This window comes from Bos taurus, chromosome X (genome assembly GCF_002263795.3).
Source record: "Bos taurus isolate L1 Dominette 01449 registration number 42190680 breed Hereford chromosome X, ARS-UCD2.0, whole genome shotgun sequence".
Classification (NCBI taxonomy): domain Eukaryota; kingdom Metazoa; phylum Chordata; class Mammalia; order Artiodactyla; family Bovidae; genus Bos; species Bos taurus.
In genome coordinates, this window is record NC_037357.1 from 79,392,691 (window position 1) to 79,416,416 (window position 23,726).

General features: G+C 50.2%; 1 protein-coding gene and 1 pseudogene across 10 annotated transcripts; one reads left to right on the top strand and one right to left on the bottom strand.

The window, feature by feature from the left end:
* Nucleotides 1–1,815: 1,815 nt before the first annotated feature.
* On the top strand, nt 1,816–17,165 carry ZMYM3 (zinc finger MYM-type containing 3). Of its 10 annotated transcripts, none has more exons than XM_059883423.1 (25): nt 1,816–1,865; nt 3,662–4,347; nt 5,285–5,328; nt 5,643–5,715; nt 6,148–6,442; nt 6,677–6,854; nt 7,210–7,428; nt 7,719–7,869; nt 8,086–8,201; nt 8,367–8,453; nt 8,581–8,731; nt 8,943–9,115; nt 9,316–9,481; nt 10,165–10,268; nt 10,343–10,508; nt 10,783–10,895; nt 11,039–11,213; nt 11,397–11,543; nt 12,035–12,138; nt 12,614–12,782; nt 13,055–13,206; nt 13,789–13,903; nt 14,439–14,693; nt 15,471–15,588; nt 15,699–17,162. In XM_059883423.1, the coding sequence occupies exons 2-25, from the start codon at nt 3,681–3,683 to the stop codon at nt 15,889–15,891; spliced, it is 4,131 nt and encodes a 1,376-aa protein (XP_059739406.1). In that variant the 5' UTR covers nt 1,816–1,865; nt 3,662–3,680; the 3' UTR covers nt 15,892–17,162. The 10 variants fall into 10 exon arrangements, with proteins under 10 accessions (XP_059739406.1, XP_005228078.1, XP_024843805.1 ...); XM_005228021.4 differs by lacking the exon at nt 1,816–1,865 and adding an exon at nt 2,203–2,286; XM_024988037.2 differs by lacking the exon at nt 1,816–1,865 and adding an exon at nt 2,203–2,286 and having other exon boundaries at nt 10,165–10,262.
* A 1,039-nt stretch (nt 17,166–18,204) lies between these two features.
* On the bottom strand, nt 18,205–19,255 carry LOC112445015 (large ribosomal subunit protein eL33-like; annotated as a pseudogene).
* Nucleotides 19,256–23,726: the final 4,471 nt, after the last annotated feature.

Genomic DNA, 23,726 nt, shown 5'->3' on the forward strand with positions numbered 1-23,726 from the left:
CTAAGCACATCTATATATAGAATTTTTCTACAAAGTTAGCATCATATTTTAACTCCTTTTGTAAAAAATGTAATATCAGAAGTGTTTTCATGTGTCATTTGTTTTTTTAATAGACTACTTTTAGAGTAGTTCTAGGTTTGCAGCAAAATAGAGCTGAAAGTACAGAGTTCCCATATACTCCCTGCCCTCCCTGCCTCCCAGCTCCACAGCTTCCCTTAACTATCAACATTCCCCAACAGCGTGGTACATCTGTTGCAACTGATGAACCTACACTGAGGCATTTGTTGTTGTTGTTCAGTTCCTAAGTCGTGTCCAACTCTTTGCCACCCCATCAACTGCAGCACACCAGGCTTCCCTGTCCTCTACTATCTTCTAGAGTTTGATCAAGTTCATGTCCATTGAGTCGGTGATGCTATCTAACCACTGATCCTCTGCTACCCATTGGAAAAGACCCTGATGCTGGGAAAGATTAAAGGCAGAAGGAGAAAAGGGCAGCAGAAGATGACACATTAATATCATTCAAAACCCATACTTCAGGTAAGAGTTCACTTTTGTTGTGCATTCTATGACTTCTAACATGTCACAAACATGTATTCACCATTACAGAATCATGCAGAATAGTTTCACTGCCTTAAAAATCCTCTGTGTATCATTAGTTTTTTCAAAAATGTGTTTAATGATTACATTTATTGTATGAACATAACCAAAGTTGATTTGACCAGTCCCCTATTGTAGATTTAGATGGTTTTCTTATCTCTGTTTTAAAGATGAGAAAAATAAGACCTAGTGACTTGACAAGTGATGTATCCAAAGGCAACTGGCTAAAAAGAAGGCTGAGTTGAGATTAGAGTTCTGGTCTGTCTCCAGAACCCACACACTATACCTCTGAATACACCATCAACCCCCTTTAGATTGTCTCCCCTCAACTTGAAACCAGCACAAGGATCACAACCAGAGCAGCCAAAGATCCAAGCATGTGTTGAGAAGGGCTGGCAATACAAAAGAACAAGGTGGCCCAACTGAGATGGAACAAACTGAAAATGCAAAAAGGAGGTACAGGGACAGAGAAATAAGAAAATGAGAGATGGTTACACAGTATACTGGTTAAGATAAAGAGAAAGCCGGGTTTGGGAAACCTAAACGGGAAAATTCTTGCTTTTATCTCTGTGTATAGGAGAGAGCAAAGATAACCTCAAGGCCATGAGGGGAGCCAGGAAGGATAAGGTTTCTGAGAAAGTGAATGAGGCAAGGCAGGATAAGACTCCCAAGGACTACAAGGCTAGGAGAGGCTTAGTGTGGGAAGGAAGAAAGGCCCAGAGCAAAGAGGCAGGCCAGAGCAGGAACTGGACACCAAACCTAAACATGTGTCGGGACTCCCTTCCAGCCCGAGCCTCTTCTAGTATCTCAGGATACTAAATACTCTCCAACCCTTGGAGGTCGGAGAGGGGAAGTGGAGAGCGGGGATTGTAAAGTGCTCTAACTCTAATGAGGGCTGGGAATGGATCCTGGCACGCATTTTTTTTTTTTTTTTTTTAAAGCCAGTAGGCCTAATGCTAATACCCCCTCCCCCTCCCCTACTTCTCTAGCTTCAACCCCAGCCACACCCACATGCTAAGGACCATCCAGGAGGGGGAGTGTGTGTGTGTGGGGGGGTGTGGGTGTGGGTGTGTGTGGGTGTGTGTGTGTGTGTGTGTGTGTGTGTGTGTGTGTGCGCGCGTGCGTGCTCGTGCCTAAGAGAGACAGAGAGACAGAGACAAAAAAGAGACTGGGGGAGAGAGTGCGCGCGGTGGGGGTGGGGGGTGGGGGACAAGGACAGAAAGGAGGGAGAAACAGAGAAAAAGGAGGAAGAAAATCTATCGGCCTCGGTGAGGAAAACTACTGAAGAGATAACTCAGGGGGCTCTTGGGGGAAGACTCAGGGAGAAGATCCCAGAACTTACCCTAAGACCATGGAAGGAGTGGGGGAGTGTCTTTGCAGGACCTGGTTTTGGGGTCACCAGGCAGTAACAGTTACTGCATAGGCGTTGTCATTGAGCCAGAGCCATTTAACCCTCCCTGAGTGGCTGCAGAGCAGGCTTAAGACACCCCACAACTCTGAGTCTCAGAATGGTTAGGAGGGCCCGAGGCTGCAGACAAGAGGAGGAGGAGGGGCACGTGAGGGCTGGGTCCCTGCCTCCCCCCACCCTCCGCTGTCACTCATTACCCCAGCAGTCGCCCAGGGGGCGGGCTCCGGAGAGGTGGGGTTGGGGGGAGGGTAATCTTGGCAGGCGCCTGCTGCATGGCGTAGGTAGGGACTGTTGAGGGGGGCGGACGCTGGGGGGTTGAACACGAGTGGGAAGCGGAGAGAGACACGAGGAGGGGGAGGGGACCGGGAACCATTTGAATGAGAGGAGGGGATCACGGGTAGAGTGGGCTCCAGGAGGTAGGGCGGGCACGGGTGTTGACGAGGGGCCAGACTCTTGAGCCAGGTAAGGGAAGCAGGTGCGTAGATTTGTTTTTTGTGGGTTAGTGTACTTGGCCCTTTGGTGGAAAAGGGGGTGCCTCCTTCCCCAGGGGCGGGCTTCCAAGCTCCGGAGGCTAGCTTTTCCTCAACTAACGGGGCCCCGGGCGGGGGCTCAAGCTCCATCTCCAGTGCCGACGTTCCACTCCGCAATTTCCAGGCGTCCATTGGGCTGGGAGTCTCGCGCCGGGGGCCGGCGCTGTCTCGCGAGCCCCCTCCTTGAGCCAGCCAATGGGGTTGGTTGCTGACGCCGCCCGCCCGCCTGGTGCATAGCGCTGGGCTCCGTGAGCGGCGCTGCCATTTAAAGGGGCCGCGACCCCTGTCCCGGCTGCTAGGGAGGGAGGTGGAGAAGGAGCGCGGGGCCGTCGCTGACTGCAGTTCTAGGCTTGTAGCGGTTACACTAACCCTGCCGCAGGTAGGGGTCGGGCCTGAATAAGCCGAACCGAACCTGCAAGCAGGAGCTCGCAGTAGCCGGGAGGGGGGTCTGAAGAGAGACCGTAGCTCCAAAATGTCTTCCTGTAAATGCCTGCGGTGGGGGGTGGGCAACAGGAGAAGAAGGACCAGGGGAGCAATAGGAAAGGGGGACTGGGCTTGAGGAAGTGGGAGACCCTGAAAGGTAACTGGGGGGAGGGGTTAGGAAAGGCAGTTGGGGGGGGCGAGGAAAGGGCTGAGGGACGACTATGCAACGCGGGGAGGGGGGGTGGGGCCAGACAGGGTGGGTAAAGACTGGGGAACTGGGGGGCTCTTGGAGAGAGGGGAGGGGAGATAGAAACTGAGACCGCGGGGGCGGGAAAGGCTCCTGGTGGCTACGGCCCTGGAAGACTCTAAGGGGGCGTTCAGCCGGAGTTGGGGGGGGAGTGAAAGGTGAAGGGGGAGGGGAACTGGGAGTTGCAATGGGGTGGCGGGGGCTAGGCGGGCGGGTGGAGCGCCTGAAGAGTGGGGGTACAGGGCCAAGGCGGGGAACGCTTCTTCCCACAGGGGGCGCTGTACTGGGGGGGGGAGTGGTCATTCGCACTAAAACCTGTGCTAATGTTTGTCGATAGTGGTGGGGGCGGTTCAAGAGAAATCCAAGTGGATGGTGGGGTGTGTCCCAGAGCCTATATAAGAAGGAATTCTGGCGAAGACCACCTCTTCTGCCCTCTTTTCTACCCTTAATCTACAGCCCACATCCAGTCATCCTCATGGATCCCAGTGATTTCCCCAGTCCGTTTGACCCATTGACCCTGCCAGAGAAGCCCTTGGCTGGAGACCTTCCAGTAGACATGGAATTTGGAGAGGATCTACTGGAATCTCAGACTGCCCCAACTCGAGGATGGGCCCCCCCTGGCCCTTCTCCATCCTCGGGAGCCCTGGACCTGCTTGATACCCCTGCTGGCCTGGAGAAAGACCCTGGAGTCCTGGATGGAGCCACTGAGCTGCTGGGGCTGGGGGGGCTACTCTATAAAGCCCCCTCTCCCCCAGAGGTGGACCATGGTCCTGAGGGGACCCTTGCATGGGATGCAAGCGATCAGACCCTAGAGCCTGGACCAGGGGGCAGGACCCCTGAGGTGGTGCCACCTGACCCAGGGGCTGGGGCAAATCCCTCTTCACCTGAGGGGCTACTAGAGCCTTTGGCTCCAGATTCTCCAATAACTCTGCAATCCCCACATATTGAAGAGGAGGAGACCACCTCCATAGCTACAGGGAGAAGGGGCTCCCCTGGGCAGGAGGAGGAGCTTCCCCAAGGGCAACCACAGAGCCCAAATGGCCCCCCCAGCCCTTCAGTGGGAGAGACTCTGGGGGATGGAATCAACAGTTCTCAGACCAAACCTGGGAGCCCTAGCCCCCCTGCACACCCTTCCTTGCCAGGTAGGTTGCCTGATCAGCTGGAAAATCAAGGCTGGGGGATGGTAAGGAGGTGGCTGTGTGGGGAAGAAGTGGGGGTGGAGAGTAGGGATGTGTATGGAGGAGTTAGGGGTTTGGAAAGAAGGAATAGGGATGTGGTGAAGAAGATGAAGGAAAGTAGGGAGGGAGAAGCTCAGTGGCTCTGGAGGAAAAATAGGGGCAAGGTTTCAGGGGGTGGGTTGAGAAGACTGGATTTTGTGGGAGAGAGTCCCTTTTTCTTCTCCCGGTGGGCTTTTGGTTACCAGGGTCCTTCCTTCAGGACTTGGGGAGGACACCAGGCTTCTTGGTTCTAAGATCTTTCTGTTTTGTTCTAGATGAGAGTGGGGTTTCTGGGTTTGATGAATGATGCTAGGTTCTGGAGCCAAGTGCAGAGTGCTTTCAGAGGAATGGTAGACATGCAGGGCCTAGGATTGTGTCTCTGATAGTCAGAAACTTAAGAGGCTTGCATTTCTTCCCAGTTCTACCTAGCACAGTGCCTCTCCCAGGTTGTGACCAGGGTCTTAGGGCTTATATAACCACCTGAGTCCAGGGGAACCTCCCCATACATTATTGCTTCCTTTTCCCCTTGCTACCTTTGGGTGGTTGCATTTGCTTTTGTTGATAAACTATAAATTCTTGAAAGGGATGTTACCTGTATTTCCTTAACTCCCAACCATTGGGATAGAAAGCTGGTGGGAAGGTAGGATTGTTTTTTCATGGAGAATAGCTGCAGCCCGCCCCCCCCCCCCTTAGTGCAGAGCTCGAGGTAACCCTGAGAGGGGCCTCAAGAAGCCACAGGCACGCGAGTTTTCCCTTTCAGTTTTGAGTAAGTTCTTCCCCAGGAATGGAGGCGGGGGTTGAGCCAGGGAGGGGGTGGTGAGGGCAGGCTCAAGAATTAGGCTGCTTTCTGCTTCCTTTGCAGGAGATGGCCTGACTGGGAAGGCGAGTGAGAAGCCGCCTGAGAGGGTGAGGGGGGAGGGGATTGGAAGGAGTCTGGTTCCCCCTATAGCTCTGGGAAGGGCAGACCCTTCATTTTCCCTCCCAGATGTTGTTCTGTGGAGAGTGTATGTGAGGAGAGTTAGGAGGAGGGAGGGAGCACTTGTGTCTATTGCTTCTTAAGGAGAAAGTCCAGCCTCTTTTCTCCCCTCCTCCTAAGGGCTGGGCCCAGGGTCCCTACTCTCTCTCCCCCTCCCATCTCTGTACACCCCCCAAACCCTGTACTAGTGCAGCTGGCCCTTTAGCCTGCCCCTGGTGTCAGCTTTCCTCCCCATGTTTCCAAGGTGCAGAAGAGAAGCGAGCGCGTTAGAAGAGTAGAGCCTCCAAAACCTGAGGTTGTGGATTCCACTGAAAGCAGTGAGTAGGACTTGAAGTGTGACCGGGTGGGATGTAGCCGGCATGGATCTCCCAGCTCCTGTGGTGCTGCACACCATGCAGAATGTGAAGCACCTATCTCTGCCCTGGATTGGCATGGGAACCTGGGGCAGTGGGGGAAATTGAAAACAAGAGCAGTGAGAATGGAGTTTCCTGTTTCAACTCTGCCATCCCTGTCCCCGAATCTTCTCACTTGGATCCCTACCTTCCCCTCCCTAGGACATTACAGAGTAACTAAGGGATGGTGACACCAGTAGCTTGAGATTCCAGTGTAATAGGGGCAGAGTGGAAAGCCAAGAACCATGGGGATTGGGGATCCCAGGATCAGCTGAACTACCTGCAGGTCAGGTGATGGCTGGAGGCCTGGTCCCTTAGCCTTTTCTCCCCACGCACCACCGCCCCCCCCCCACCCAGTTCCAGTGTCAGATGAGGATTCTGATGCCATGGTAGATGATCCCAATGATGAGGACTTCGTGCCATTCCGGCCCCGGCGCTCTCCTCGCATGTCTCTACGCTCGAGTGTGGCACAGAGGGCCGGGCGCTCTTCAGTAGGCACCAAGATGACATGCGCCCACTGCCGGACACCGCTGCAGAAGGGCCAGACGGCCTACCAGCGCAAGGGGCTGCCTCAGCTCTTCTGCTCTTCATCCTGCCTCACCACTTTCTCCAAGAAGCCCTCTGGCAAAAAGACCTGCACCTTCTGCAAGAAGTACGTGAGGGTCTGGGGCTGTGGGGAGAGCAGGGATCAGGCCGGGAGTAAAGGGTGAGACAGATTCTGTTGGCAAGACCCTAGCACCATACGGGATAGAGGCAATTCACTAATAGGAAGGGTGTCTGAGAATGTTTTTGATTCTGTGGTCATTGATCCCAGAGGCGGAAGGTGGAGGCTCATGAAATGAGGGGGTGGTATCGACTAAATGTACAAGCCTGTCCCCACCTCCAGGGAGATCTGGAACACCAAGGACTCCGTTGTGGCGCAGACCGGTTCGGGAGGTTCCTTCCATGAGTTCTGCACATCCGTCTGTCTCTCCCTGTATGAGGCCCAGCAGCAGCGCCCAATCCCCCAGTCTGGGGATCTTGCTGATGCCACTCGCTGCAGCATATGCCAGAAGACTGGAGAGGTGAGGAAGCTGGATGGGGGCTGACTTTCAGAGCCTGGCCAGCCCTGAGCCGCCCCTGCAATCCTGGGGCTGCAGGGGCCAGGCCCTGTGGATGAGGGATGTGGGGAGGGGGAAGCAGCCATCGTGAGGGAGTGGATTCAAGGCTAGAGCTTCTCCAGGATTGTGTGCAGCTGGCCGTCCTTGCCTCCCAGGACCTCAGCATCAAGTCGACATCCTGATGTGCAGGTTGGGGGGTCCCTGGGCCCGCTGTCTGCTGTAAAGGTCTAGGGTGAGGTGGGGCGGGCCATCCTTGCACCAGGGTGGGTGGTGGTGGCCAGGCCCCAGCTCAGGGTGTGTGTGTGTGTGTGTGTGGCAGGTCCTGCATGAGGTCAGCAATGGCAGCGTGGTGCACCGGCTCTGCAGCAATTCTTGCTTCTCCAAATTCCGGGCCAACAAGGGACTGAAAACCAACTGTTGTGACCAGTGCGGGGCTTACATCTACACCAAGACTGGGAGCCCTGGCCCCGAGCTCCTCTTCCACGAGGGCCAACAAAAGCGGTTCTGCAACACAACCTGCTTGGGGGCATACAAGAAGGTGGGGCCGAGGGAGTAGCGCATTAGAGGGCTGTGGAAGGGGGTGTGGTCCTTGGGTGAGAAATAAAGGTGCCTGACGGGTCGAGGGCTGGGAGAAATAAAACAAATAAAGGGGGTTTCAATTGTATCTGTTATGTTTTATTTTTGAAGCTGGCTGGTGGACACACAGGTGTTTGTTATCTCATCATCTATTCTTTTTTGTATGCCTGAAATATCTCATGTTTTAAAAATTTTAAAAATAAAAGTGAAGGGACAAATCCAGCCTCAGCCTCTCCTTCCCCATCCTCACAGAAAAACACACGGGTGTACCCATGTGTCTGGTGCAAGACCCTGTGTAAGAACTTTGAGATGCTATCCCATGTGGACCGTAATGGCAAGACCAGCTTGTTCTGTTCCCTGTGCTGTACCACTTCTTACAAAGTGAAGCAGGCAGGGCTCACTGGTAGGTGCAAAGCCCTCTTCTCTGAGACCCCTGCTGGCCTTCCTTCTACCTCCCATACTCCTTCTATAGTAACCCCTGCTGCCCAACTTCGGCCCCAACCACACTCTCCCGTGGATTTCCCGTTCCATCTCTGCACTGCCTTACACCTGCTGTGTGTTCTCTCTTTCTCTCTTTCTCTCCCTCTCCTCTCTCTGTCCTTTTCTCTCTGTGCCCCAGGCCCTCCCCGACCCTGCAGCTTCTGCCGCCGCAGCCTCTCTGACCCCTGTTACTACAACAAGGTTGATCGCACAGTCTACCAATTCTGCAGCCCCAGCTGCTGGACCAAGTTCCAGGTACTCCAGACCCTGGACGAGGGATAATGGGTGTGGCAATAGAGAGGGTATGAGACCTGGGGTAGGTAGGCCTGGGCAGAGCAAAGAGCAAGCCTGACTTCCCCTCCCTCCGCCAGCCCACTGCACACATCTTGGCCCTCCCTTGTTTGTCTTCCTTCCCTCCAGCGCACGAGCCCCGAGGGGGGCATTCACCTGAGCTGTCACTACTGCCACAGCCTCTTCAGTGGCAAGCCTGAGGTCTTGGACTGGCAGGTAAGATCCCCACCCCCACCCATATTTTGCTACATGACCAGACATCTGTCTGAAGGGGTCCTTCTGCTTGGCTCTCGCTGGGTCCAGATGTCACAGCCCTGTTCCCCCACCCCATGCCCCGTCCCAGGACCAGGTGTTCCAGTTCTGCTGTCGTGATTGCTGTGAGGACTTCAAGCGCCTCCGGGGTGTGGTGTCCCAGTGTGAGCATTGCCGGCAGGAGAAACTCCTGCATGAGAAGCTCCGATTCAGTGGGGTGGAGAAGAGCTTCTGCAGTGAAGGTAAGGAGATGGGGAAGGGCCAGAGAGTCCTGTACCTTGCAGCTGGGAAGAACAGCAGATTAAGTAAGGTAGGCTTGCAGGGTGGTCCATTCTGCTCAGGACACTCTGGAGGCTGTTAAACATTTCAGGTGCACTGCCTTGAGAAAGTTGGGTCTCATGGCCACATGGAGATCTCATGTCTCTGGACTCTTCTCTGTTGCCCCCTTTCCAGGCTGTGTGCTGCTATACAAACAGGACTTCACTAAGAAGCTGGGATTATGCTGTATCACTTGTACCTATTGCTCCCAGACCTGCCAGCGCGGAGTCACTGAGCAGCTGGATGGCAGCACCTGGGACTTCTGCAGCGAGGACTGTAAGAGCAAGTACCTGCTGTGGTACTGCAAGGTAAGGGGGGCTGCATGTCACAAAGGAAGGAAAGGGCAGCAAGGAGCACGGGCTGTTGTGCCATCATCAGGCTGTGGGTCCATCTCCAGGGAGGAGGTTCCGACTAGCCCAGCTTCCGTAGAGTGGCATGGCTTATCCCAGGGCAAGGGACCCAGCACATTTTAGGGAGGCAGGTCTGACCACCCTGTCAACACCCTCAGGCTGCCCGGTGCCATGCCTGTAAGCGCCAGGGGAAGCTGCTGGAGACCATCCACTGGCGTGGGCAGATCCGTCATTTCTGCAACCAACAGTGTCTGCTGCGCTTCTACAGCCAGCAGAACCAACCCAACCTGGATACCCAGAGTGGGCCTGAGAGCCTCCTGAACAGTGAGTCCTGGGCAGGGGGCACAGTTTGTTAGAACTGGCCTGGACTCCTCTGACCCTGGGCCCAGCCCCTTTCTTCTTCCTCTCCTGCTTTCACCTCATCCCTGGCCAGAGCTCCTGTTTCTGTGTTGTTTTTTAGCTTCTGAACTGTGCAGGTACTAGAGGAGTCTCATTTAAAGGTTCTGAGAGCTTTTAAAAAGGGGTTCTGAGAGTTAGATCCTACTGATTTTCTATAAGGTATATATTGTAAGGAATGGGTACCTGCCCTGGTAGAGTGGGGCATATAGGGGTTGTGGTTCCTTTTCAGAGAGAAGGAAGTGTCAACACAAGCTCAACGTAAACACCTTTAGGGAGAATGAAGACTATTGTCATTTCTAGAATATCACCATGGCACCTCCACACTCCAGGGGTACTAAACTCCTGATGGCCATTTAATGGAAGGTCTCAAATTATGGGTTATTGGGGAAGCAATGTTTTTAATCCTTCTTGGCAGCCGGGAGCAAAGAATCTTTTTGGCCACTATTGCTGGGACCTAGAGAAGATTAGAGCTGGGGTGGAGTGAAGGGAAAATTCTAGACTTACCATTCACATTCGGAGTTCTGTTAACAAAGCCCTCCTGGAGCAGGGGTGAGGAAAACAGAGAGCTAGTGCCTCAGATGAGAGCATTCATTTGTTTTGATCTACAGGTCAGTCTTCTGAGGCAAAGCCCCAGACACCCTCTCAAACCAAAGTGGAGAACAGAAACACCATAAAGACCCTACAGGAAAATGGAAATCTGGGCAAGGTCAAGGCAAGAGCCAAGGGGGAAGATGGTCTCAAAGGGGTTACTGTAGCAGTGGTACTCATGTTCCTTTGTGTTTGCAGATCCCTGTGAAGACCCGACCAGCCCCTGCTGCTTCCACTCCTCCACCACCACCGCCACCACCCCCAGCAGCACCCCGCAAAAACAAAGCTGCTATGTGTAAACCACTGATGCAGAATCGGGGGGTCTCCTGCAAGGTGGAGATGAAGTCCAAAGGGAGTCAGACAGGTGAGCGAGGGTACCAAGGTGCCACAGGCTGTATTTTATGGTCTTAGGCCTCTTCCTATGCCTGGGAGCTGGACAAGGGAGTTTCTTAGATGGCTGAAGTGTCCTGCATATTGTTCTGGAGTCCCAGGGTCATCTGTCAACATTTGTTTCAAGGGCAGCTTTGTGATACTGAGCACATGTTAGAGCTTTTGGGGGTGATGAACAAGTATCAGGTCCTGGGGTAGATGTGACTCATCTGCCAGGGTCTCTGAGAAGACCCCTTTCTTGTCAATAGAAGAGTGGAAGCCACAGGTGATCGTGCTGCCCATCCCAGTGCCCATCTTTGTGCCAGTGCCTATGCATCTGTACTGCCAGAAAGTCCCGGTGCCTTTCTCAATGCCTATCCCGGTGAGTGTTCCTGCCCTTCCTGCTGGGGGCCTCTTTCACTTTTCCAGGCTGGAGGCCACCACCCCCACTCCCTCCCTCTCACTAGCTGTTCATCTCATGTGCTAGTGTGGTTCTTGGCATTTAGTTGGGATTCATGCCTCCAGGTGCCTGTGCCCATGTTCCTGCCCACTACCTTGGAGAGCACAGACAAGATTGTGGAGACCATTGAGGAGCTGAAGGTGAAGATCCCGTCCAACCCCTTGGAGGCCGATATCCTGGCTATGGCAGAGATGATCGCAGAGGCTGAGGAGTTGGACAAGGCCTCATCTGACCTTTGTGGTATGCCATGGGCAGCGGTGGTGAGGGAGACAGGGTGCTGCCAGTCTGTGTCTGCCTAAGGGGGTGGAGAATGGTGATCTTGTTGCCTGGTGGGATGGGGAACAGTTGGGATCAGCCCCTGAAAGCCTTTGGGGGGCACCAAGGAAGAGCTGCAGAGACTGAGCCAACCTCCCTGCCACCCAGATCTTGTGAGCAACCAGAGTGCAGAGGGACTTCTGGAAGATTGTGACCTGTTTGGGCCAGCTCGGGATGATGTCCTGGCCATGGCCGTCAAGATGGCCAATGTGTTGGATGAGCCTGGACAAGACTTGGAGGCAGACTTCCCCAAGAGTGAGTAGGATTCAGGGTGTGCCCACTGCATATAGTAGCATGTGTACCGTCAGGAAAGAAATGTTGCTTGTGACCCCAAGAATGACCCTAAACAGAAGACTCTCACAGAGAGCAGTGCCAGAGATACCAGGACACTTTTTTACACTTGAGTCTTGTTTTTTTTTTTTTTTTTCTTTTTGTAGTTGTTATAAAACTAATACAATATTGTAAAGTTTAAAAATAAAATAAAATAAAAACACATAACATAAAATTTACCAACTTAACCATGTTTAAGTTTATAATTCAGTAGTGTTAGGAATCTTCCCAATGTTGTGAATTTTATGTGTACATGCCTGTGAGCATGTTCTTTGTGTATAGCTTTGTCCTGTTGACTATAGTGAAGATGTCTGGGAGGCTCATCTCGAGTCAAGTGGACAAGTAGTGGGAGTGAGGTGGGAGGACTACAGGGTTGAGGTCTTAAAAAATCGATTTCTTCTTCCTTTCCCCTCTAGATCCTTTGGACATTAACCCCAGTGTGGACTTCCTCTTTGATTGTGGCCTGGTAGGGCCTGAGGACGTGTCTACTGAACAAGACCTTCCCCGAGCCATGAGGAAGGTGAGGACTGGAGCTTCTATATCCACAGAAGAGGGATGGAGGCATGAAGGGCAGTGGGGTGGGTGTGGGGCTTTCGTAGCCAAATCAGAAGCCTTAGTTTCCCCTTCCCTAGCCTCCTTTCTCTACCACTGTGTGCATTGTGTTGTGTTATTCACTCAGTCATGTCCAACTCTTTGCAACCCCATGGACTGTAGCCCACCACGCTCCTCTGTCCATAGAATTCTCCAGGCAAGAATACTGGAGTGGGTTGCCATTCCATTCTCCAGGGACTGTTTGCATTAAGGTACAGCCAAACTCTAGTTTCTCCCCAGTTCATCAGAGCTCATCAGAGCTGTTCCTGGGGTCCTGTGCTGTGGAAGCTTGCTGCATTCTTAAATTGGTCCCACCCCGCCCTGGTGGTGAACACTGTCCTGACTTGCTTCCACAGTGCTCCTTGCCTTACCTCTGCTACCCACTCCTTTCTCTTCCTCTCCAGGGTCAAAAGCGGCTGGTGCTTTCAGAGAGCTGTTCCCGGGACTCCATGAGCAGCCAGCCTAGTTGTACTGGACTCAACTATTCCTATGGTGTCAATGCTTGGAAGTGCTGGGTGCAGTCGAAATATGCCAATGGAGAAACTAGCAAGGGTGATGAGCTGCGCTTTGGCCGTAAGTACCCAGGGGAGGAGGGGAAGGGGAGAGGGAGCAGGGCTGTGATTCAGCTGAAGGTGTCCATAGGGCATCCTGTGCAGATGTAGAGGAGTTACAGAATAAGGGGAGATGCCATCTAGGTTTCAAGACTGAAGGCTCTTTGTGTGATTGTTGGGTTTGTTCTGGAGCTGGACGTGACTAAGGGATGAAGGGGTTAATGATGGAGCTAAGGGAAATTCTCCATGTGGAGCTGTCTTAATGCCAGCTACCTCCACTGTGTATCTTTGCAGCCAAACCTATGCGTATCAAGGAGGATATTCTGGCCTGCTCAGCTGCTGAACTCAACTATGGTTTGGCCCAGTTTGTGAGAGAAATCACTCGACCCAACGGTGAACGATATGAACCTGATAGCATCTACTATCTGTGTCTTGGCATCCAACAGGTACCACTGACATGCCGCCTCACTTGTCGTAACTCAGCACAGTAGGCAGGGTCCTACCTGAAATGATTCTGTCCCACTTCCTGTTCCTCACCTCATCTGCTGCCTTGAGCAGGCATCTCCTACTCCAGACAGGACAAGAAATGACAATACTCTACCAAAATCAAAGCTGCATTCCAGGACTATTGACCAAGGAGCAGTATTCATTGCTGTCTGGGTTGCTTTGTTGTCCTCAAACCCATGCTCAGAGGGGACGGATGGGCAGAGCGAGGTCTCCTGAATGGTGGGGTAATGTTTGGTTTCCATGGGGAGAAGTCACATGTGCCTTAGCTGACAAAGGGGTGTGGGCTTGTGAAGAAGCAGCTGTGATACGTCTCTTCCAAACTGTCTTCTCCTCCAACAGGGCCTCAGCACCTGAGAGCTGTAGGTTTACCTGGGGAAAACCACTCTGGATCACTTAACCCAGCAACTGTTTCCCATGGTCTCCTAACTGTCCAGGTCGCCATGCCTGAGGCCGTTGGCATCATTGTCTTTCCTCTAGGGCCCAGAGTCTAGCTGTATGTGTGTCTGTTTTTCTTTTTCCAGTACTTGTTGGAAAATAACCGAATGGTGAACATTTTCACGGACCTTTACTACCTGACTTTTGTTCAAGAACTCAACAAGTCTCTGAGTACCTGGCAGCCCACGCTCCTCCCTAACAGTAAGGGCCAAGGACTTGGCAACCCCTCTGCCCTTTGCTCTATTCTTCCAGTGTACCACTCCGAGCCCTGGACTCTTGGGTCTGCCACTCTTCACAAAAGGGTCTGAGTACAGGAGCGTGTAGTTGGGTGCCTTGGGGTTTAGAGCTAGGGGAATCAGAGCCCCTGTTCTTGAACATGAGGAGGGGATCAAGCCTTAGGTCTGAAGAGCTATCTCTGGGACCAAAAAAGTGACCAGGGTTGAGTGGTAAGTGAAGAAAGAAGGAAGTTGGACTCCTGAAGGTTTACATGAGTGAAACTTCTAATGCAGGTGGAAACTGGGGGGAAAAAATTCCCCCCAAACCCCACCAAAAGCCAACAAACAAATCCAGTCCTCCTGTGCAGTATAGCAAGGTGTCAGGGTTTTACACATGGTGGTCCTTTAGTGACCAAACGAGTCTGGTGTGCTCAGTGCTTGTGAGTGGAATGTGTGGGAGCAAAGGGGATAGGTGTGGGTAGCCAGTCCCTCCTGACAGCCTCTCCCCCTTGCCTTTGCAGATACGGTGTTCTCCCGAGTAGAGGAAGAGCACCTCTGGGAGTGTAAGCAGCTGGGGGTCTACTCGCCCTTTGTCCTTCTCAACACCCTCATGTTTTTCAACACTAAGTTTTTTGGGCTTCAGACAGCCGAGGAACACATGCAGCTCTCCTTCACCAATGTGGTCCGGCAGTCCCGCAAGTGTACCACCCCTCGGGGCACCACCAAGGTGGTGAGCATCCGCTACTATGCTCCTGTCCGCCAGAGGAAAGGGCGAGGTATGATGCTGCCCCCGCCTTTGCTTTTCCTCTCCCTCTGCTTTCCCCTTCCCTGCCCCACCATACCACCAGGTTGGCCCTCTCCATTATCTCTAGCTTCCCTATCCTTCCATTCCTGGTTTCCAGAAAAAAGGAACAACAACCAGTCTTTCAATCTGGTGGGAAGTGATTATCACATATAGGAGGTTACCCAGTTGCCTGTTTCCTGCCTTTCCTCATTTCAGGGCAATTTACTTTTTAGGAGGTGTGGTGGACAGGTAGGAAGCTGTTGGGTGTGTTTGGCTGAAGGGGGAGTTGACAAGAGTGAATGACAGGCTTTCCATGGCTCTGCTGCTGGGCGTAACTGCCACAGTACCTTGGTTTCTATTCTGGCCCTGGAATCAGTTCCCAAGGTCCCTTTTGGACCTGAGACTCTACCAGGACTAATGTGTGGGGTGCTGGAGCCATCGCTGTTTGTCCCAGAAAGCAGCCCTGATTTTACAGTAGGGTCTGTTTTGTCAGTTTGTCCATGTGACTTCTGAGATCACCTCTTTAGGAAATCAACTTTGGGAAGATGATAGAGAGTGTTTTAACAGTGAGAACCAGGGCACCCTTCAGAGCAGCACGTTGCAGAATGTTGAGTTGGTGCAGAGAGACTGACCGACTCTTCTGCCTTTATTTCTCCATGAGCCCATTTTGTATCCTGAGGCCTTCAACCTGTGCCCTGGACTGTGCTCTTGGAGATCCATCGTTGAGACTGCACTTTTAATGAGTCCAGGTCATTTGCCTCCTCCACAGACACAGGTCCTGGGAAACGGAAGAGAGATGATGAAGCCCCCATTTTAGAGCAGCGTGAGAACCGCATGAATCCCCTCCGCTGCCCTGTCAAGTTCTATGAATTCTATCTCTCAAAATGGTGAGTTGGTAGGTTCGCAGGAATGGCATTAGCCTGGGGACGCACGGGCCCTACTTCTCCCAGTTACTGACCTCTGTCCACCTGCCCCCCTCCTGCCCCCACCATTGCAGTCCTGAAAGCCTCCGGACGCGCAATGACGTGTTCTACCTGCAACCCGAGCGGTCCTGCATTGCTGAGTCACCTCTCTGGTATTCTGTGATCCCCATGGACCGCAGCATGTTGGAGAGCATGCTCAATCGCATTCTGGCTGTGCGTGAGATTTATGAGGAGCTGGGTCGTCCCGGGGAGGAAGACCTAGACTGAGCCCACATGCTTCCCGTATCCATCTTCCACGACGTCTGTCCCACGGCCACGTCCCACAGGGCGACAGGCCCAGGAACCGATGCTACTCATTCTGAAGGGCTCTGACTGCCCTTTTCTACTCATCCATTCCCTGCCTTCCCTAGGAATCCCTGGCTTTTACCTTCTCCCAAACCACTTGACGACCACAAGGCCTCAGTCCTCTGTACTGAGAGACTGGTCTCCCAGGGATGGGCAAAACCCAGCTAGGCCATTTTCTTCATGTTTCAGAGTAAACTCCTGGGGCCAAACTCTGAGTGAAGTGTTCATAGCTCTGGTGATCCTGTTGGCTTTGGGTTTCCTGACCCATCCCACATAGGTCAAGGCCCTTGTTCCTAGGTTTGGCCGAGGGAAGAACCCAGCTGCCTTCTCAACCTTGTCCCCACTCACTTCTCTACTCTTCCCTGGTCACAAACTAAGGGGTCTTGTATGAAAGATATGAAAGGAACTATGAAAGTGATGAAGAGACCATTTACCTAAAACACAGAGCTTAGGCACTCTTCCCTCCCACAAGATAATTGGTAGTTGGAAGCCCCTCACTACCTTGTTCCTCCTCCCCACCCCAGCAAGCACCAACGCTTGGTGCTGCAATTTAAAAAATCTTCTAAATGCTTTTTTTCCTTCAAAGGCAGAGAATGACTCTTAAGTATGGGGAGAAGACTCCTGTCCCCTTGGTTTATGTGTTTGTCTCTCTGCCATCTTAGGTTGGCATGAGCCATGGTGTCAACATGCTTAGCGGCTTTCTGTAACTGCCTCCCTTTAGTTCAGTGGACAGAGTTCCGAAGGCAAAAACCACCTTCTGACTTGGGCTGGGGCTGGGTTCCCCACTCTTGTTCTTCCCCCATTGTAAGAGCCAGGCCAAGCCTGTGGGGGCCCTGAGTCATGCAGGATGGGATCTGTGGTCAAAGGATAGGTGAAGAATTGTGGGCATGGGTCCTGCCCCCACTGCCTCCATCTTTTCTCTTCCCCATCTTGCCTCTGTAGTTGCAGAAAACTCTTAGCGTCCAGCAAAGGGGGTACCTAGTTCTTTCCCTGTTGGCTTTGCTGTTCCCCAGCCTCCTTTTTGTGTTTTTATAACTGTCACCAGTTTAGCCACTGTTTAAATTGTATATATTGTTCTGAGGCACCTGGCCTGTCCCTTCAGTGAGCCATGCCCACCTTGTGTTGTAGTGAGAAGCTGTTGTCACGACTAACCTTCTGTCTCTGGAATTGTTTCAAATAAAGAGTTAAAATTGTCTTTTGCCTTCTATTGGGGAGGGAGAGCAATGTTTTGAGGGGTGAATGATACAGTGGAGCAATGTTGGACTACTTCAGATCTCTCAAGGTGTAAAGTGAGGTGTCCCACTGCAGGCTGAGAATCATTTTTATCCATCTCACTGAATGAATCCACTAGGAATATGGTCCTTGTTATAACAAGTTTACAAACACTCAAGAGAAAGATTTATGCAGCAGCTATCTATTAAGGACCTACTTACTACGTTTAAGGACCTAGTTTCAGATTATACATTTCAGAGAAGACAGATGAACTAGACTGGGATCCTATCCCCAGCAGGTTCCCAGGCTAGAGCGGGGAGAGAACAGTGAACAGTTAGCTGCGAGACTAGCAGAATGAAATACAATACCTAGTGCTATGGGACGGAGAAGGCAATGGCACCCCACTCCAGTACTCTTGCCTGGAAAATCCCATGGACGGAGGAACCTAGAAGGCTGCAGTCCATGGGGTCGCTGAGGGTTGGACACGACTGAGCAACTTCACTTTCACTTTTCACCTTCATGCATTGGAGAAGGAAATGGCAACTCACTCCAGTGTTCTTGCCTGGAGAATCCCAGGGACTGGGGAGCCTGGTGGGCTGCCGTCTATGGGGTCGCACAGAGCGACTTAGCAGCAGCAGCAGCAGCAGCAGCAGTGCTATGAGAGAGCGAAGAATAAGGAAGTCATTTCAGGTTTACAGGGGGTTGTATGCAAGTTCACTGAGGGAGGTGGCAGTTGACCCGGGTCTCAGTAAGTAGGAGGGGTTGGGGACCAGCACAATCAAAGGCTGTGATTTCCGATGAGGGGGTGAGGGGATCAGATGTGTTGCTTTAGGGAGGAGATCTCCGGGACAATATGGAGGGTCGGGGGGTAGGGTAGATCAGAAGGCCCGGACATCAGTGGAAGGATTGTAGCTAAAATTCTATGAGCTTCAATGGGGACAGGGAAGAAAAAGAGGATGAATTCAAAATGAGTTTCAGACATTTTGAAGGTCAAGTCTGTAGGCTATGGAAGAGAGGAAAGAATCAAACATGAAATCCAGGTTTCTAGCCTTGATGACTGGAAAAGTGAGACATCTTTTTTAAAAAACAGAACAAATCCACACTTTTATTTACTTAATACAGTTTCACACAGATTCTGTGTCCAATGGTCTTAGCATGAAGTTTGCTTCGGAATTCAACACAAGCCCTGCTGCTGTTCCTTAGGACGAATTACATTTCCCCTGATTGCTCTGGTTTTGTTAGGCTTTTCACCAGGAGTTGCTGTGTTATTCTTTGCTTTCAACACGTAAGCACGTCTCTTGCCTACATATAGTTCAATTTCATCTTAAGCATAAAGACTTTCAATTTTATTTTTATTTTTTTAAGACTTTCAATTTTAAAAAGGGCTGTGTGCTCCTTCTGGTTCTGGACACCCTGCTTATAGCAAGCAAAAAAAATGGCCTTGGACCACAGCCTTCCAGATATGTTTGTCCTTTTAGAAGTCTTGTTCTAAGCAGGCCTCCACAGGCTCCTAGATGGCTGAAACAGTGAAAGTGACACTCCTTTAACCAAGTTGGGAAACAGAGGCAGGGTTTTGTTGTTTTGTCTTGGGGGTTGGTTGGTTGGTTTTTTTCAGGGGAGTTAGGGTAGGAGGATGTTGTAACAAGTTGAGGTTTTGATCACATTTGGTTTGAGACTCCACTGACACATCCATGTGGTGGGCTGTGGAACATGGCATAAAAGAAAATACCCAAACTTGAGTTTTAATCATAGTTCGGCCACGAAAACTTGGGCAAGCCTACCTTTTGAGTCTCCTCTAAAAAATGCCCTGACTTGCTCACAGAATTATTGCAAAGGTCAGATGACAAAACGGGTATGAAAGAGCAATGATGATGCTAGATGCTACTATATATACTAGGCAGTTGAAAATGTGGGTCTGAGGCTTAAAAGAGAGATAAAGTGTCTTACTTTGTTCTAGCTTTATTAAGATATAATTGACATATAATACTGCATAAGTTTGAGGTGTACAGTGTTGATTTGGTACACTTACATATTGCAAAATTATTACCTCCATTGCATTAGCCAACACCTCCATCCTGTCATTTATTTACCATTTTTTTGTGTATGTGTGGTGAGAAGTTTTAAGATCTCTCATAGTAACTCTTTAGTGTATAATACAGTGTTGTTAACTATAGTCACCATGTTGCACATTAGATCCTCAGAACTTACTCATATTAGAACTGGAAGTATATACCCTTTGACCAACATCTCTCAATTTTCCCCCACACCCTAGCCCCTGCAAACTACCATTTTATTCTCTGCTTCTATGAGTTCAGCTTTTTTGGAGTCCACATACAAGTGATATCACACGGTATTTATCTTTCTCTGTCTGACTCGTTTCACTTAGCATAATGCATGAGGTGTCAATTTAGAAGTCATCTGCAAAAGGCTCCTAGCTGAAGCTATGAGAATGGACAAGATCATTCGGGGGAAATAAGAAGAGAAAAGGATAAAAAAACGGTACCTTGGAGAATATCTTCAATTAACCAGTGAAAGGAACTGAGAAGGAGAGACCAGACAAATAGGTGGAACCCCAAATCTGCCAGGTGCCAAAGGTAAAACCACCTGATTAAAAGCTATCTTTATACCACAGGCCAGGGTGAAGCCTGTTAATTTGCTTTCTCCTACTCCCATCCTCAGCAGGGCCCAAAGCCATGTAGCTTTCCTACCTCCTTCCCCTACTAGAACAGAGGAGGGTGTGATGTCATTTGCCCAACTAGATTTCTGCCCTGTGCCCAGCCTTGTGCTAATCATAAGTAAGATGAGTAAGAACTTAGAGTCTGTTCTGAGAAGTCCCCAATCTGATAGGACCAAGCTTGGGTCAAGAGTGAGCCAATTAAGGCATTTGGGGTGCAAAGTTTAAGGAGGCACTCCTGGCTGGGGTCATGCAAATATAAGGTTGGCATTTGAGCCACCCTAAGAGTGACTGCCTCCTTAAGGAGGCGTTTTATACCCTAGGTGCCTTGATTGTCTCACCCTGGTCTGACCCTGGGGAAGACTCATACGTCAATAAAATAACCAAGGTAGAAAGTAATTGCTATTCATTCTGTCCCAGGAAATCAAGATGGACCACGGAGGTGACATGGCAGCTGTGTTCTCATGAAGAGTAGATAGTTTATCAGGTAGCGTAGAGGTTCAGGGATCAATGTGCACAAAGGCATGTAGGTAAAAGAGATCTTGGGAGTGTCTTCAGGAAAGGGTGGTTGGGCTGCACAGGAGGTGGAGACTGCACAGGAAAAGGGCTGAGGAGTGATGGGAGGTGTTGCTGGGGGAAAAGGAATCAGGTTGTGAAAGGCCTGCTAAGGTGACCAACCAGTTTTAGCAATGAAAGCCCAGCATCCTGGAAACCCCTTGGTCCAGGCAAACCGAAACAGTCATACCTTCCTCAAAGCAGTGGAAAGTCATCAAAGGATTTTCACAAAGAATTGACAGGGTAGGCTTCATGGTTTTTTGTTTGTTTGTTTTTTAAATTTTCTTGACCTCACCATGGGGTATGTGGGATCTTAGTTACTTGACCAGGGATTGAACCCATGCCCCTTGCATTGAAAACATGGAGTCTTAACCACTGGACCACCAGGGTAGTCTTTGGCATCACGTTTTAAGGTGACTCTAGCATGTCTGGGTGAATGGAGAACTGAGTGCTGAAGAAACCCAGGAGGCCAGTTTCAGGGAGCCAGTGGTACAGAAATGGGTATGTCCTTTGCCTAGGGCATCTGGCAGACATGAGTTCTAGATCCGTGGCTCAGCCCTTTCTTTCCTAGAGCTGTTTGGTCTGGCCAAGTTACTATGTGGGCCTGTTTCCTCATCTGTAAATTGGGGACAGTAATTATGCTTACCTCCATGAATGGTGAGGATTAAGGGAGATACGGTTTAGCACAGTGCCCAGCACACAACAAGCACTTAATAAACATTAGCTTTTATTGTCTACATTACCAGTTAGGAGATAATTTCAAGGCCTGAAGGAAGACTGCAACATAATGGGAATGCTGAGGAGGAAAGGAACTTGAGAAAGATTTGGGAAGCCGACTTACAAGACTTTCTTTGTTGGTGAATTGATTATATTCTAGTGTGAATGATTTTTTGTTGTTGTTGTTGGCATTAATCCTCCAAGGAATCTGCTTTTCAAGACCTTTATCTCTAATTGTGGGATGAGGGGCTTTGCCCCTTAAAGGGAAGGTGGAAGGCAAAGAGAAAGTGGTAAAGGAACTGCTGGAAAATGAAGACCGCATTTGAGATTTCTAAGCTTAAGGGAGAGAAATAGTAGGATTTAAAAACTTGTCATGATTCACGGGGTTGAAAGGTAGGGGTTCTAAATAACTCTCTCTCCCCCTCTTGCCTGCACTCCCCAAATTGCCTTGCTTCCTAGAAATGGACAATTTCTGGATCCTGCTCCAAGCAGAGATCTTGGAAGAAGCACAGGGCAGCCTGTTCTTCAGCTTTCATCATTCCTCTCTCCTAACCTTAGGGCCCCCCAAACATACATCTTGTTTTCCAGCAACTTAATTTTTTCATATCATACTGAGCTTCCCCCACAACCCCCCTCTATCATGAAAGCCTTCCTAGGGCAACATAGAGCGGTTACTTTGGGATAGAGGAGATAGCACAGATTTTGGATTAGAATAGACCTAAGTGTTCATTCTAGCTCTGCAGTTTTCAGCCAGACATACTACTCAACCTCTCAAAACCTCTATTTCCTCATCTGCAAGTATGGGTATAGTAATAGCTATGTTACCATTACTGAGATGATACATATAAGTGCTTAATTTATCACCAAATCTGGTCCATACTGGGTGCTCCATGAGCAATCCCCTTTCTTCTTTCCTTTCATCCACCTAAGTTATTTCCCTTTTTCTTTCTTTCTTTTTTGGCTGCACTGCATGGCATGTGGGATCTTAGTTCTCCAACCAGGGACTGAACCCACACCCCCTGCAGTAAAGCACAGAGTCTTAACCACCACCAAGGAAGTCCCACACTTAAGTTATTTGTAAGTCTGGGAATAAAGTTTCAGAATTTATTATGATTGAGACACATTCTTTTCATTAAAACTACATTAAGAATTAAGGCCCTCCCCCCACAACCATCCTTCCACTTATATCCGAATGTGGCCATATGTACCATTACATGTGTGCAAACATAAAGATTTACCTACTTCAGCACACAATTGACAACTAGACAGTCAAGAAAACATGTTAGGTGAGACAAAGAATTTAGCTCAGTGTTTGAAAGAGCTGGTGAATCTTTCCGTTCAGTTCAGTTGTGTTTGACTCTTTGCGACCCCATGGACTGCAGCCTCCCTGGACTGCCAAGCCTCCCTGTCCATCACCAACTCCTGGAGTTTACTCAAACTCATGTCCATTGAGTCAGTGATGCCATCCAACCATCTCATCCTCTGTCGTCCCCTTCTCCTCCCGCCTTCAATCTTTCCCAGCATCAAGGTCTTTTCAAATGAGTCAGCTCTTCACATCGGGTAACCAAAGTATTGGAGTTTCAGCTTCAGCATCAGTCCTTCCAATGAATATTCAGGACTGAATTCCTTTAGGATGGACTGATTGGATCTCCTTGCAGTCGAAGGGACTCTCAAGAGTCTTCTCCAACACCAAAGCATCAATTCTTCGGTGCTCAGCCTTCTTTATAGTCCAACTCTTACATCCATACATGACTACTAGAAAAACCATAGCTTTGACTAGATGGACCTTTGCTGGCAAAGTAATGTCTCTGCTTTTTAATATGCTGTCTAGGTTGGTCATAACTTTTCTTCCAATGAGCAAGGGTCTTTTAATTTCATGGCTGCAGTCACCATCTGCAGTGATTTTGGAGCCCCAGAAAATAAGTCAGCCACTGCTTCCACTGTTTCCCCATCTATTTGCCATGAAGTGATGGGACTGGATGCCATGATCTTAGTTTTCTGAATGTTGAGTTTTAAGCCAACTTGTTCACTCTCTTTTTTCACTTTCATCAAGAGGCTCTTTAGTTCTTCTTTGCTTTCTGCCATAAGGGTGGTGTCATCTGCATATGTGAGGTTATTGATGTTTCTCCTGGCAATCTTGATTCCAGCTTGTGCTTCATCCAGCCCAGCATTTCTCATGATGTACTCTGCATATAAGTTACATAAGCACGGTGACGATATACAGCCTTGACGTACTCCTTTCCCGATTTGAAACCAGTCTGTTGTTCCATGTCCAGTTCTAGCTGTTGGTTCCTGACCTGCAAACAGATTTCTCAAGAGGCAGGTCAGGTGATCTGGTATTCCCATCTCTTTAAGAATTTTCCACAGTTTATTGTGATCCACACAGTCAAAGGCTTTGGCATAGTCAATAAAGCAGAAGTACATGCTTTTCTGGAACTCTCTTGCTCTTTCGATGATCCAACAGATGTTGACAATTTGATCTCTGGTTCCTCTGCCTTTTCTAAATCTAGCTTGAATGTCTGGAAGTTCACGGTTCACACACTGTTGAAGCCTGGCTTGGAGAATTTTGAGCGTTACTTTGCTATCATGTGAGATGAGT

What these genes read in the sequence shown, in the direction of transcription:
- ZMYM3 (XM_059883423.1), top strand. Translation starts at nt 3,681, where the DNA reads ATGGATCCCAGTGATTTCCCCAGTCCGTTTGACCCATTGACCCTGCCA. An exon ending in ACCTGCACCTTCTGCAAGAA is followed by an intron (nt 6,443 to 6,676) that starts GTACGTGAGGGT and finishes CCCCACCTCCAG; the next exon opens with GGAGATCTGGAACACCAAGG. An exon ending in TGATGAGCTGCGCTTTGGCC is followed by an intron (nt 12,783 to 13,054) that starts GTAAGTACCCAG and finishes GTATCTTTGCAG; the next exon opens with CCAAACCTATGCGTATCAAG.